General features: G+C 45.3%; 1 protein-coding gene across 1 annotated transcript; it reads right to left on the reverse strand.

Annotated features, from left to right (window-relative positions):
* Positions 1-10,252: 10,252 nt before the first annotated feature.
* On the reverse strand, positions 10,253-13,247 carry LOC120520038 (zona pellucida sperm-binding protein 4-like; the record flags this gene model as incomplete). Its single annotated transcript, XM_039742699.1, has 12 exons — positions 13,056-13,247; positions 12,852-12,973; positions 12,690-12,762; positions 12,455-12,613; positions 12,195-12,382; positions 11,811-11,908; positions 11,609-11,736; positions 11,284-11,473; positions 11,061-11,208; positions 10,859-10,934; positions 10,531-10,653; positions 10,253-10,405 (listed from the first exon to the last, which is right to left on the reverse strand). Coding segments are annotated over exons 1-12 (1,615 nt in total), but the record flags the coding sequence as incomplete, so codon positions are not given.
* Positions 13,248-13,520: the final 273 nt, after the last annotated feature.

Below are 13,520 nucleotides of genomic sequence, written 5' to 3' on the forward strand. Positions count from 1 at the left end.
TGCTTACATAGCTTTGACCACATTCAGAACAGACGTAGGGCTTCTGCCCAGTATGAGCTTGTGTGTGCAACTGAAGATGTGCACTGTGGGCAAAAGTTTTTTGAATTAAGAAATGAAAAATTTAAATGAGGGAAAATAAGGTATTTTTTAATTCTAAGGTAACAAATAGCAGTCATACACATACTTTCTGGATTTTTTGTGATTCAAATAATGAAAGTGTAATAGCTCAAAAACAACAAAACAGACGCATTTATAGCTTTTGTTACCTTAAACTCCAAATGTGTGTCAGAGAGTCTCGACATCCCGAGATTTACTCGGCACAAAACTTTCTAACATTTCTCGCTGAAAACCCTCTCGCTTCTCTGTGTTTTATATGACAGACGCTCAGATATCATTTCTGATGACAGGCCTTGTTTTACCATCCCTGATATCAGTATATATAAAGTAAATGAATCACGAAAAAAAAAAAATCGACTTTGACATTTTGATGAATCCTGACGTTTAAGAACTGCCCGAGTCAGAAAATACAGTTTTTATGGAATTATGTCTGCATGTGTGTGTGTGTGTGTGTGTATAAACACGACATCTCAAAAACGCAACTAGACAGATGGATGAAATTTGACATTTGTTTGTTACATCAGAATTGTAGATCTGTATATCCATTAACCGAAGTGGTACTTTAGCTGAACTCATACTCGATTTTTTTTTATTTGCGCAGCTGCAGAGTCCAATTTATTCAACTTCACACTTATAATAATTGTTTAGGATATTGTTTTATCTTGGTAGAGTAATATATATATATATATATATATATATATATATATATATATATATATATATATATATATATATTGCTTTACTTTCCCTATTGTATTATTAATATGTATCCTTAGAATACCTAATCTCACAGACTTACCACTGTATATAAGGTATTATTCTACACTGTGTGCACAATTATTAGGCAAGTGAGTATTTTGACCATATCATCATTTTTAATGCGTATATTCCAACTCCAAGCTGTATTAACTTGAATGCTTATTGGATTTAAGCACGTCAGGTGATGTGTATTTGTGTAATGAGGGAGGGTGTGGCCTAAGGAGATCAACACCCTATATCAAGGTGTGCAGAATTATTAGGCAGCTAGTTTTCCTCAGGCAAAATGGGCCAAAAAGAGATTTAACTGACTCTGAAAAGTCAAAAATTGTAAAAAGTCTTTCAGAGGGATGCAGCACTTTTGGAATTGCTAAGATATTGGTGTGTGATCACAGAACCATCAAACATTTTGTTGCAAATAGTCAACAGGGTCGCAAGAAACGTGTTGAGAACAAAAGACGCAAATTAGCTGCCAAAGATTTGAGAAGAATCAAACGTGAAGCTACCAGGAACCCATTATCCTCCAGTACTTTCATATTCCAGAGCTGCAACCTACCTGGAGTGCCCAGAAGTACAAGGTGTTCAGTGCTCAAAGACATGGCCAAGGTAAGGAGGGCTGAAACCCAACCACCACTGAACAAGAAACATAAGTTGAAACGTCAAAACTGGGCCAAGAAATATCTGAAGACAGATTTTTTCAAAGGTTTTATGGACCGATGAGATGAGAGTGACTCTTGATGGACCAGATGGATGGACCTGTGGATCAGTAATGGGCACAGAGCTCCACTCCAACGTGGAGGTGGGGTACTGGTATGAGCTGGTATTTTTAAAGATGAGCTAGTTGGACCTTTTGCATTGAAGATGAACTCAAAATCAACTCCCAAACCTACTGCCAGTTTTTCGAAGACACTTTCTTCAAACAGTGATACAGGAAGAAGACCATGATTTTTATGCAGGCCAATGCTCCATCACTTGCATCAAGTTCTCACTGCGTGGCCAGCCAGTAAAGGCCTTAAAGATGAGGGAATAATGACATGGCCCCCCTTCCTCATCTGACCTAAACCCTATCGAGAACTTGTGGGCACTTCTTAAACGCTAGATTTACGGGGGAGAAAAACAATACACCTCTCTGAAGAGTGTCTGGGAGGCTGTAGTCACTGCTCCACAAAAAGCTGATCGTCAACAGATCAAGAAACTGACAGACTCCATGAATGGAAAGGCTTATGACTGTTATTGGAAAGAAGGGTGGCTATATTGGTCATTGATTGATTGATTGATTTTTTTGAAATGTCAGAGATGTTTATTTGTAAATTTTGAGGTGTTTGTTTATTATTCTCAATATAACAGATGAAAATAAACAAGTGAGATGGGAAAATTTTCATTTTTCCTTTAGTTGCATAATAAATCTGCACACTAATAGTTGCCTAATAATTGTGTGCACATATGTATTCCCCTGATGATGTTCACACTCACATTTCCGTTGTGAAACATTCAGGTTTCAGGTTTATTAACATTTTGGATTGACTGATAGCACTGTGTTTGTTCCATATTAAAATTAATCCTCAAAAATACAACTTGCCTAATAATTCTGCATTCCCTGTATATAACTTCTCCCCACCTTCCCTTCTATATCTATAACCTCAGGCAATTAGATGTAGTAAAAGACAAGCAGGAGTTAAGTCACACATAAAATAATGTATTACTGATAATATTCATAAATAATAACAAAATGCAAAGTACATTTGAATATTGGCAACCATACAACCTGATTAAATGGTGATGTGTAATTCAGTTGGCACACAGACTTGTAGTTAATCAAAATGTCTCTAGTTAAGGAATCGTTGGTGCTCAGCTTTTAGCCACATGTCTGTTCAATATGGCTGCCAAGCTGTGCTCTTTATTGTGTTGTCTTCATCATCACAGGTTAGCAAGAGAGATGCTTCTTCATCATATGTTGGTTAGAGAGAGATTGTGAGGTTAAGCACGTACATTTATAGATGTTCTCTCCAATGCTTAGAACCAATAGGACATCATGGTACTTAAAGGCCTCTGAGACAAGCCAATTCCAAACAGCCATACCTCAGACCAATGAGAGAAATGGGACATTTTAACACCTCAACCCCCCCAAGACCATATGTTAAGCTAGCCTGGCTTTGTATGAGGAATGAGACAAAGACTTTAGCAGAGAAATACTCAAACTGGTTTAAGACACATCCTCCCAAATCCTTTCATAAAATTACAAAGAGACAGTCGTAAGAAGGGATGGGGGCAAGCACGAATACCTCTCACCACTTGGTTTGCCTAAATTATAAATAAAGACATACAAAACATTTATCAAGTTATAGGCAATATCCCACATCACAACAGATATTATTCATTTCATTTGTTTTTTTTTTGTTTTTTTTGTTGATGGTTCTCTAATGTACATCATATAATCTTTGTGCGTTTTATTCCTCAAATATCCATCCCCATATCCGAGTACACGAGAAAGTCGATGGGAGGCCACTCCCGAGTTTTGAAAATAAAACGGCACTGATCGAGAGACTGACCAGGTCATCATACAAGATCAGAATATCGTTTAGCATCAATGCGATACAAACCTTGTAAAATTCCTGAGTTGGCAACGTCTCTACTGAGCTATAGGTAGGTAGGTGAAGAGAGTCCGCCAAGTGGTGAAAAGCTAAACATACTAATTTGTTTTTCTATTTATACTATAATTATTAATTTATCTTTTTTAGTTCATATTCACTGTTCAAAATACCTGATATTGTGAAAATAATCCAGTAGCACAGTTGTGCTTTAAAGTATCTGTCCCCATTTTTTCAATGTTTCTCTCCCTCTCGAATCAGATAGTTGAAATATCATATTTTTTTTGTTCTTAACATCAGCCATATCATACATATTGCTTACCAGGGATTTTTCCTGCCTTGCATCCAAACCTGCAGGCGTAGGCTCCAGGTTCCTGCGATCCTGCTATGGATGAACAGGTTTAGATGATGTATACATTGCTCTTAATCTCAGATGCTGTCTGTCATTTTGTGCCTGTTGTGGTAGACAGGGGGCGCTGTCATCCCCTTGAACCCTCAGAGTTGACTCCAGACATCAGGTAAAAGTCCAAAGTTTGGATTTATTACAATAATCTAGTGCACAAAGCACCCTACACTCCACTATATTCATACACTAAACAATTCTCAATAATAAACAATAGATCAATCCTCCTACTTGCAGTCGCGTTGCCACCCTTCCTCCCAGCTCAGCTCACCCGTCTTGGTTTCTCACAATCTTTTTAAACTGCTTAGCCCGGAAGTGCTTCATCCCTCAGTCCAAGATTCCCCATCACTTCTGGGTTATATAAAAAGTCGTTTTTTCTTCATCCCGGAGGTACGTCGGTCCTTCCGTCCCCGTGCCTATGGCGTACTTCCGGATTATAGTGAATACCAATGTCTCTGGGCCTTCCAGCAGCATCTTCTCGTGGCCCCCATGTTATCCAGCAGGGTTGCACTGGAAGACTCCAATTCCCATGAGTCCCTGCTGGAATTTGGGGCCCCTCCATCATGAAGGGATGGCGCCACCTGGTGTCCTGGGATGATTGGCTAGCCATATCTCACACCGTCCACACTCCTATTACCTGCTCTTGCTCTGCTCATTAAGCATTTACTGTTCTTATGGTGGGCTATTCTTGTCTCACTGCCCTTCACCTTCACACTACATGCTTGTTTTTCTTTGTTTCTCTCAATACAGCTAGGTGGGGTCTGCACACTGATTCAAGCCTAAGACCCTTATTCTTCCATAAACCCTGAGATTTTCATGGCCACACCTGTCAGAACATAATCTCTTTTCTTATTTTTGGATATATTTCCAGGCTTGCAGGTGTAACATTCTGTCTATAAATTGTTTGTGCCTGAGATGGAATCAGAGATCAATATGGCTGGTAGGAAATAACAAAGCGCAGTGTCTGAGATTATTGGATGAAATATTGAAGGCATTCATTATAAGCACATTGTCATTGGAGCAGGAGATGTTGTGTGCTGTACACATTTAGAGGAAAAACCCCTCACACCTTAAAATTCACCTAAATTTCATTACTAATTGGCCAATTCTGGACAAATAAAGGAAAAGAATAAAAGTGCCAAGAGAGTCAGCACAGATTTCCATCCATCCTCTTCCACTTATCCGAGGTCGTGTTGCGGGGGCAGTAGTTTGAGCAGAGATGCCCAGAGTTCCCTCTCCCAGGCCACTTCTTCTAGCTCTTCCGGAAGAATCCCAAGGCATTCCCAGGCCAGCTGGGAGACATAGTCCCTCCAGTGTGTCCTGGGTCCTCCTCTCAGTTGAATGTGCCCGGAAAACATCACCAGGGAGGCGTCCAGGAGGCTAACAGTTCAGATGCCCGAGCCACCTCATCTGACTCCTCTTGATGCGGAGGAGCAGCGTCTCTACTCTGAGCTTCTCAACCTATCGGTAAGGCAAAGCCCAGACACCCTGCGGAGGAAACTCATTTCAGCCGCTTGTATTCGCGGTCTCGTTCTTTCAGTCACTACCCATAGCTCATGACCATAGGTGAGGGTAGGAGCGTAGATCGACTGGTAAATTGAGAGCTTTGTCTTACGGCTCAGCTCCTTTTTCACCACGACAGACCGATGCAGAGCCCGCATCACTGTGGACATCTCACTGATCCGCCTGTCGATCTCACGCTCCATTCTTCCCTCACTCATGAACAAGAACACGAGATACTTGAACTCCTCCACTTGAGGCAGGATCTCTCCCCCAACCCTGAGAGGGCACTCCACCCTTTTCCGGCTGAGGACCGTGGTCTCGGATTTGGAGGTGGAGATTCCCATCCCAGCAGCTTCACACTAAGCTGCGATCCGATCCAGAGAGAGCTGAATATCACAGCCTGATGAAGCAGACAGGACAACATCATCTACAAAAAGCAGAGACCCAATCCTGAGTCCATCAAACCGGACCCCCTCAATACGTTGGCTGTGCTTAGAAATTCTGTTCATAAAAGTTATGAACAGAATCGGTGACAAAGGGCAACCCTGGCGGAGCCCAACTTTCACTGGAAACGGGTTTGACTTACTGCCGGCAATGCAGACCAAGTTCTGACACCGGTTGTACAGAGACTGAACAGCTCTTCTCAGGGGGTTCGGTACCCCATACTCCCGAAGCACCCCCCCACAGGATTCCCTGAGGGACACAGTCGAACGCCTTTTCCAAGTCCACGAAACACATGTAGACTGGTTGGGCAAATTTCCATGCACCTTCCAGGACTCTGCTAAGAGTGTAGAGGTGGTCCACTGTTCCACAACCAGGACGAAAACCACACTGCTACTCCTGAATCTGAGATTCGACTATTCGATGAACCCTCCTCTCCAGAACCCCCGAATGGATTTTTCCAGGGAGGCTGAGGAGTGTGATCCTTCTGTAGTTGGAAAACACCCTCCGGTCCCCCTTCTTAAATAGGGGGACAACCACCCCAGTCTGCCAATCCAGAGGCACTGTCCCCGATGTCCATGTGATGTTGCAGAGATGTGTCAACCAAGACAGTCCTACCACATCCAGAGTCTTGAGAAACTCCGAGTGTATCTCATCCATCCCCTGGGCCCTGCCCCCAAGGAGTTTTTTGACCACCTCGGTGACCTCAGCCCCAGAGATGGGGGATCCCACCTCTGAGTCCCCAGGCTCTGCTTCCTCATTGGAAGGCATGTTAGTGGGATTGAGGTGGTGGTCCTCGAAGTACTCCCCCCACTGAAGTCAGCAGCGCACCATCCACACCATATACAGTGTTGACTCTGCACTGCTTCCCCCTCCTGAGACGCCGGATGGTGGACCAGAATCTCCTCGAAGCCGTCCAAAAGTCATTCTCCATGGCCTCCTCAATCTCCTCCACCTGCATTCTGCTTGGCCTGCCGGAACCTATTAGCTGCCTCCAGAGTCCCACAGGACAAAATGGTCCTTTAGGTCTCCTTCTTCAGCTTGACGACATCCCTAACCGCCAGCGTCCACCAAAAGGTTCGGAGATTGCCGCCACGACAGGCACCGACCAAATTTCGACCACAGCTCCGGTCAGCCGCCTCAACAATAGAGGCACAGAACATGGCCTATTCGGATTCAATGTCCCCCACCTCCCTCGGGACGTGGTCGAAGTTCTGCCGGAGATGGGAGTTTAAGCTACTTCTGACAGGGGACTCTACCAGACATTCCCAGCAGACCCTCACAACACATTTGGGCCTACCAGGCCTGACTGGCATCCTCCCACACCATCGAAGTTATCTAACCACCAGGTGGTGATCAATTGATAGCTCCGCCCCTCTCTTCACCCGAGTGTCCAAGACATGTGGCCGCAAGTCTGACAACACGACCACAAAGTTGATCATCGACCTGAGGCCTAGGGTGTCCTGGTACCAAGTGCACATATAAACACCCTTATGCTTGAACATGGTGTTCGTTATGGACAATCCGTGACGAGCACAGAAGTCCAATAACAAAACACCACTCGGGAGGCCCATTCCTCCCAATCACACCCTTCCAGGTCTCACTGTCTTTGCCCACGTGAGCATGGAAATCTTCCAGCAGTAGAAGGGAGTCCCCAGAAGGTATGCCCTCTAGCATCCCCTCCAGGGACTCCAAAAAGGGTGCATACTTCAAACTGCTGTTTGGCACATACACGCAAATAGTTAGGACCTATCCCCCCACCCAAAGGCAAAGGGAGACCACCCTCTCGTCCAGCAAGTTAAACCCCAATGAACAGACTCCAAGTCAGGGGGCAATAAATATGCCCACACCCGCTCAGCGCCTCTTACCAGGGGCAACTCTAGAGTGATAGAAAGTCTAGCCCCTCTCAAGGAGATTGTTTCCACAGTCCATGCTCTCGATCAAGGCGAGCCCGACTATATCTAGTCGGAACCTCTCGACCTTGCGCACTAGCGCAGGCCACTTTCCCCTTCAGAGGTGATATTCCACGGTCCCAAGAGCCAGAGGATCGGACCGCCAAGGTCCCCGCCTTCGGCCACCACCCAACTCACACTGCACCTGACCTCCTTGGCCCCTCCCATAGGTGGTGAGCCCATGGGAAGGAGGACCCACGTTTCCTCTTCGGGCTGTGCCCGGCCCAGCCCCACATGGGTGCAGGCCCGGCCACCAGGCGCTTGCCATCGAGGCCCACCTCCAGTGACACGTGTCCAGGCGAAAGAAAACGTCGTCCAATGTTTGTTCTTCATAGGAGGTTTACTGAACCACTCTTTGTCTCATCCCTCACCTAGGACCAGTTTGGTTTGGGTGACCCTACCCGGACAACAGAGCTCCTAGGATTCATTGGGACATGCAAACCCCTCCACCACAATAAGGTGGCGTTTCGAGGAGGGGCAGCGCAGATTTGTTCAGCACAAAGGACATAGAAAATATTTAACAAGACAAAATCAAAACCAAATAGTAAAGTCTGTTGTGTAGTGTAACAAGCTTCCACGAACATTAAACTCATATTAAATCCAAAACCTGCTAAGTGTACAGTTCTGTCTCATTGTGACAAAAACTAAACGTCCTTTGTAGCTCTTTAACCGTAGCATAATTACAAAAATATCAAAATTAAACAAATTTGTAAAATAAAAACTAAAAATACAAAGGAAAACTAAAACTAAACTGAATTTCCAAGTTATGTCAGAATATAGAAATGAAAACGAATATAAAAAGGCAAAACTATACTAACCATGGGCTGAGGCTTCAAATCTTTGTTACAAATAGAAAGAAAGCCTCAAAGCTTAACAAGACTTTGTTTACCCAGCACTACAAAGCGCCTATCATGTGCAAACGGTAGCGATGCCAATTTTAGTGTCACACAGGGAATTTTCCAGATGGAGCTCAGGCAGGTAAAGTCACTTGCTTGGGGTCACAAAAGTGGGATGTGAGCCCACACAGCTTCAGGGTTTCCTGTGTTCATGGTGCCATTGTAATCTGGATGTTAAGATGAACAGATTTGCATACAGTAGCCTTACGCCGGAGGTTTGCTGGAAAGGCTCCAGGATCGCGATGACCTTCTTTATTAGGGTATTAAGAAAACAAAGGGCAGAAACAATACAATAAAGACGATAAGCCTGCACATCATCACCTATGTCCCAGTGCCTACCATTTTCCCCTGTAATATACATGGATGACTCACCTGAAACTCCAAGAGGGACCCCAATTTTTGTTCCCACCCACCCCGGATTATTGCTCAGTCAAACACTTGACAAAAAGCATTAACAGGGGGATTTTGACAGCTCAAAGCAAAACTACATTTGCACTCAACAGGACTTGGAAAACTTAAGTGGATCATACGGAACATTTCACTTACAATTCTTTAAAGAGTTTTGAGGTTTTTGGGGAACACTCTGTATATGAGCCACCGACTGTGCCGTTATCAATTTAACGGGATATCCACTGCTGAAGGAAACCAAAATGTAGCAATCTAAAGTGGTGTGACACAAACCAACTGAGGGCACAACACTAGATGTGCCATTTCATTTGGAAACTGAAATAGGTAACACAGGCCAGTACTCCCAGCAGCAGTGTTACAGGAGTCCAGATGTGACAAGAACACAGCTTGGACTGCACAGTCTAGGATCTCACCTTAATGCTGTGCTACAGAGTGGGTCTTCACAAATGTTTGATGTGGTCTTGGAAGGACAGGTAGTCTCCATACACCATCCTAAATGTTCTATAGGCACATGTTGGTGACAATGAGCCAAGCTGAAAGACTGTGTGCAGATCAGACAGAAGGAGCTTAAAGTTTGAGGTCCTTTCCTGCTGATTGCATTATAATCCAATCAAGCCATGCGGACCTTCTAAAGCAGCCACACTGGCACATATGCCAAGCCAATTTGTGACACCACTAAGAGGGGGAAGGATTTAAAAAAAAAAAAAGTTGTAGAAACAAAGGAGCCCCCCAAAAAAATGTAGATGTCAGCTCAAAGCTTCCATGTGATCCATTCATGATACAGACCAGCATTTCTCCACCTTTAAAATAATGAAAACTCGAGTCGCAAATACTTAAATTGGAACCCCCAAAGGTTTTTTGGGGAAAGAGCCCACCAATTTAAAAAAAATTAATTCAACGTAAAGTTGAATTTGTTTAGGTTTCAATAGATGTTTCATATTTGATTCTTGTTCCCCCTCCAGGTGTCCTCAGTTTGAAAACCATCGATCGAGAGTAGCTCGGACACATCCGAGTTTAAGCAGACACTTGTCAGATAACCGCGGGTAAAAAAGAAAAAAAAAAAAAATAAGACTTGACAAAGATGGGATAACCAAGAAAAAAAAAGCCAGCTAGGAATGCTGAAACAAGTCAATAGCCGGAGCTTGGACACCCAAACCACGGGTTTATAAGTCTTTAAAAATTGCACACAAGAGTCCAACCATTCATGAAGAGCCTTTATTAAAATTTCAGATTCACTTTCTGCCCATTCAACCGCCTCACAGCAACTACAGCCAAAATAAGGACCATCATCAACATGGCAGCTGCAGCTCCCAGCACCAGGTATCCAGTGGGAAAGAGGGGCTGTGGGAGGAAGACAAAAGGACATTTAACTTTGCAAGCCATCCAGTGAAGGATGAAGACGAAGAATCAGCCAAGGCCACAAGCAGAACTCTGGCCTACTCCAGTAGGAGGATCAAGATGGTTACCTTCCTGTTCCAGTCTAGAAGTTAGCACCTGGTCAGCCTCAAAGAGCACAGGACCACTGTGAAGGAGCACATTCTTCCTGAATGAAGCAATTTGTGCCAACTTGTCTGCAGCTCTACCAGATCCTGAAAACAAAGTGGTAGGGTTTAACGCAACACACGCCAAGCCTCCTTACCAAGCAACTAACCAGATTGCACACCCCCATGTCCGCGAGAGAAGCCATCTCCATACCACTCGGCATAGCTTCAATTACAAGGCACTGAATTTGAAACACTGATGCCATTTTCTAACAACGACTCCACCGCCAAACTGGCGCCACTAGCTACTCACTTCTTACAGGGCAGCTCTGAGTACAGGGATCTGTGGCAGAGGGATAGCAGGCAGCAGCAACACAGTAGATGAAGATCTACAGAGAGCAAAAGGAACACACAATAGGAGACCAACCAGCAGAAATAAACCTCATGCCTTCCGTTAGGCCTAAGAGTATCAGGCAAAAACACAAGGCAGGATTCCCCTTTGCCACAAAACCCACCTGTTCAGCCAAGGCTTGCCGAGCTACAGGATCCACAAAAGCAAACATCTCAAACACAAATCTCTTGTAATGACTTGGGTAGGCCACTCCAGATGTGCTGTCCACAGTCACCAAGCTGGTCAAATAGTTGTCTCCCGTGTTTGGGCACCTGGCCAAGCACACCCTCCAGTTAGCACTGAACAGCCATCCTCACCTTCCCCACCCTCCCACACGGGGCACCTACCCATTCACTAGAAGGCTCCACTGGGGCTGGCTGGAAGCAGAAGGTCCTGGGGTGACCCAGCAGTCCCCAAGAGTGAGAACAAGGTTAGGGTCAGTCCTGTTCATGATATGCACTTCCACAGCCACAGGATCCCTCAGAGTTTTGGTTACTGGGTAGTCCGCATCCACATAGTAGGAGCCATAGGAGGAATCTGGCCATGAAAGGAGGGGGGGGCATTTGTTAGTGGACATGCACAGGAACCTAATTTCCAAGGGCATCAGACAGACATTTAAAAAGCTCAAGTCATTCTAATAAGTTAAAACAAGGACCCCACACCATCAAGTACCTGTTGCAATGACCAATTCCAGGTCAAATGGCCCTTGCTCTACTACTGGAAGAGGAGGCGCCACAGTATACACCTCAGCCTCCACTTGCACATCCTGGCTTCCAGAGTAGGTGCACTGGAAGAATAACCTGAGGAGAGAAACACCACATCATAGTAGGGAGAGCACATTTAGGGTTAGATGAAGCAGGTTCAGAAGCCTTACTTGTAGACACTGTCCCTGGTGATGGAGCCCTCTGGACCACTCCTCACAGTGATGGCAGCAGACATGGTGTTCTGGTAGGTCACATTGCCTCCAGCCAGCTGAAATAGGGACATTAGAATTAGTGCTGACCATGAAGTCGGTGCAGGGTTGGTGTTCTATTTCTAGGTCAACAGCAAGACATTTCATGCTGCAGTCTGTATGGTCAAACTTCTTGAGGACAAACTACACTAGTTAAGATCAGATGCATCCTATTCTCTAGTTTAGGACTAGAGCATCCAGCACAAGCCATCATGTCTAATATGTGACGACATCTCATTAATCAAGCTCTTCAGCCTGCTATGGTGGATCTTATTACTCCTACATATCCCCCAGATGGAGTCTCACCTGAACTGTGCTGCCACAGGCACTGACTGGAAACTGGTACATGGCAAAGCTGGACAGGCTGGTCACAGGGCCGCAACTGGGAGAACTACTGTCCACCAACTGGATGGTCCCAAGATCCAGGGGAGGAAGGGTCACCTTCTCAGACACCACCACCACAAACTGGCCATCCAGGGTGCACTGCACAGTTACTGGCCAAAGCAAACAAGCATGAATATCCAGTAGCAGCCACCCATCCTCACGCACAGCCCCCAACCACTCACCATCATTGGCATAGTAGCATGGACTGGTGCTGCTGCTCGAATCGTAGCAACAGTTGTTGGCTTCACAGTCAGCTTGAGTGATGGATGAAGACCCTCCACACGGGAGCTTCTCACTGGCTGGAACTGCACATCTCTCAGCAACACTCACAGATCGGCGAGCTGCGATGGTCAAAAAGCTCAATTAAAAAGACGACGTGAGGGACACTCAGGGTGCCAACCCAGAAGAGAAGCATACCTGGTTTAGGGCACGTGAAGGTTTTCAGATTTGATGGAGATCCAGCAGCAATGGTCACGCCGTACTGAGAGCCCTAAAGTGAACAGGAGTCTCAAAACCACGACAAAACACACAACTTAATTAAAAACGGCAACCAACAGCTGAAGCGTCGGCGCTACTCACTTTATCAGACACATAACCGTACGGGGAAGAAAATGGAACGGTTAGTGTTGTGCGACCAGCTATTACACGGAGAACGACTCCTGGAAGATGGTTTGTCACCTTTACCAGTCCACCACTCGCCTCTGAAAAGATAGAAGTTAACGAGATTTACTGGAATACGCAGGCGCCGACAAGTCCCAATGCTCGAGGACACGCCGCACTCACTCTGGAGAAAAAGGGTCGGAGAGCCTGCAAATGACAGCGTCATCGCCTTGTCACCGTCGCATTTCTTAGTCACGTCTCCGGACGCTGCATAAACAAACTGCACACCCGTCCAGCAAACGGCCATCCAAAAAAGACACCAACAATCCAAACGCGCCATGATGTGAATGGATCAAACAACAATAGTTCATGAATGAGCGCGCGAGCGCAGATTTAAATCATCATCGGCGGCGCGCGCAGGTGACTCGTTAGTGAGAAGGCGCGAGAATGGAGCGCGGGAAATCGGGGTCACTCTCTCTGCTCGTGCGGCTTTATTGAGCAATCAGCACGTCACAGCATCGGAGTGATCCGTCCAATCGACGACCGTGCAGAAGTGATCGCTCTGCGGAGCGATGTGTCTGTTAATTTAATGAGGGAAATCAGTAGTGATGGGCGGAGTGAAGCCTCACGAAGCATCAAAACGTTTGA

The sequence above is a fragment of the Polypterus senegalus genome, unplaced genomic scaffold (assembly GCF_016835505.1).
Source record: "Polypterus senegalus isolate Bchr_013 unplaced genomic scaffold, ASM1683550v1 scaffold_1254, whole genome shotgun sequence".
NCBI classification, from domain to species: domain Eukaryota; kingdom Metazoa; phylum Chordata; class Cladistia; order Polypteriformes; family Polypteridae; genus Polypterus; species Polypterus senegalus.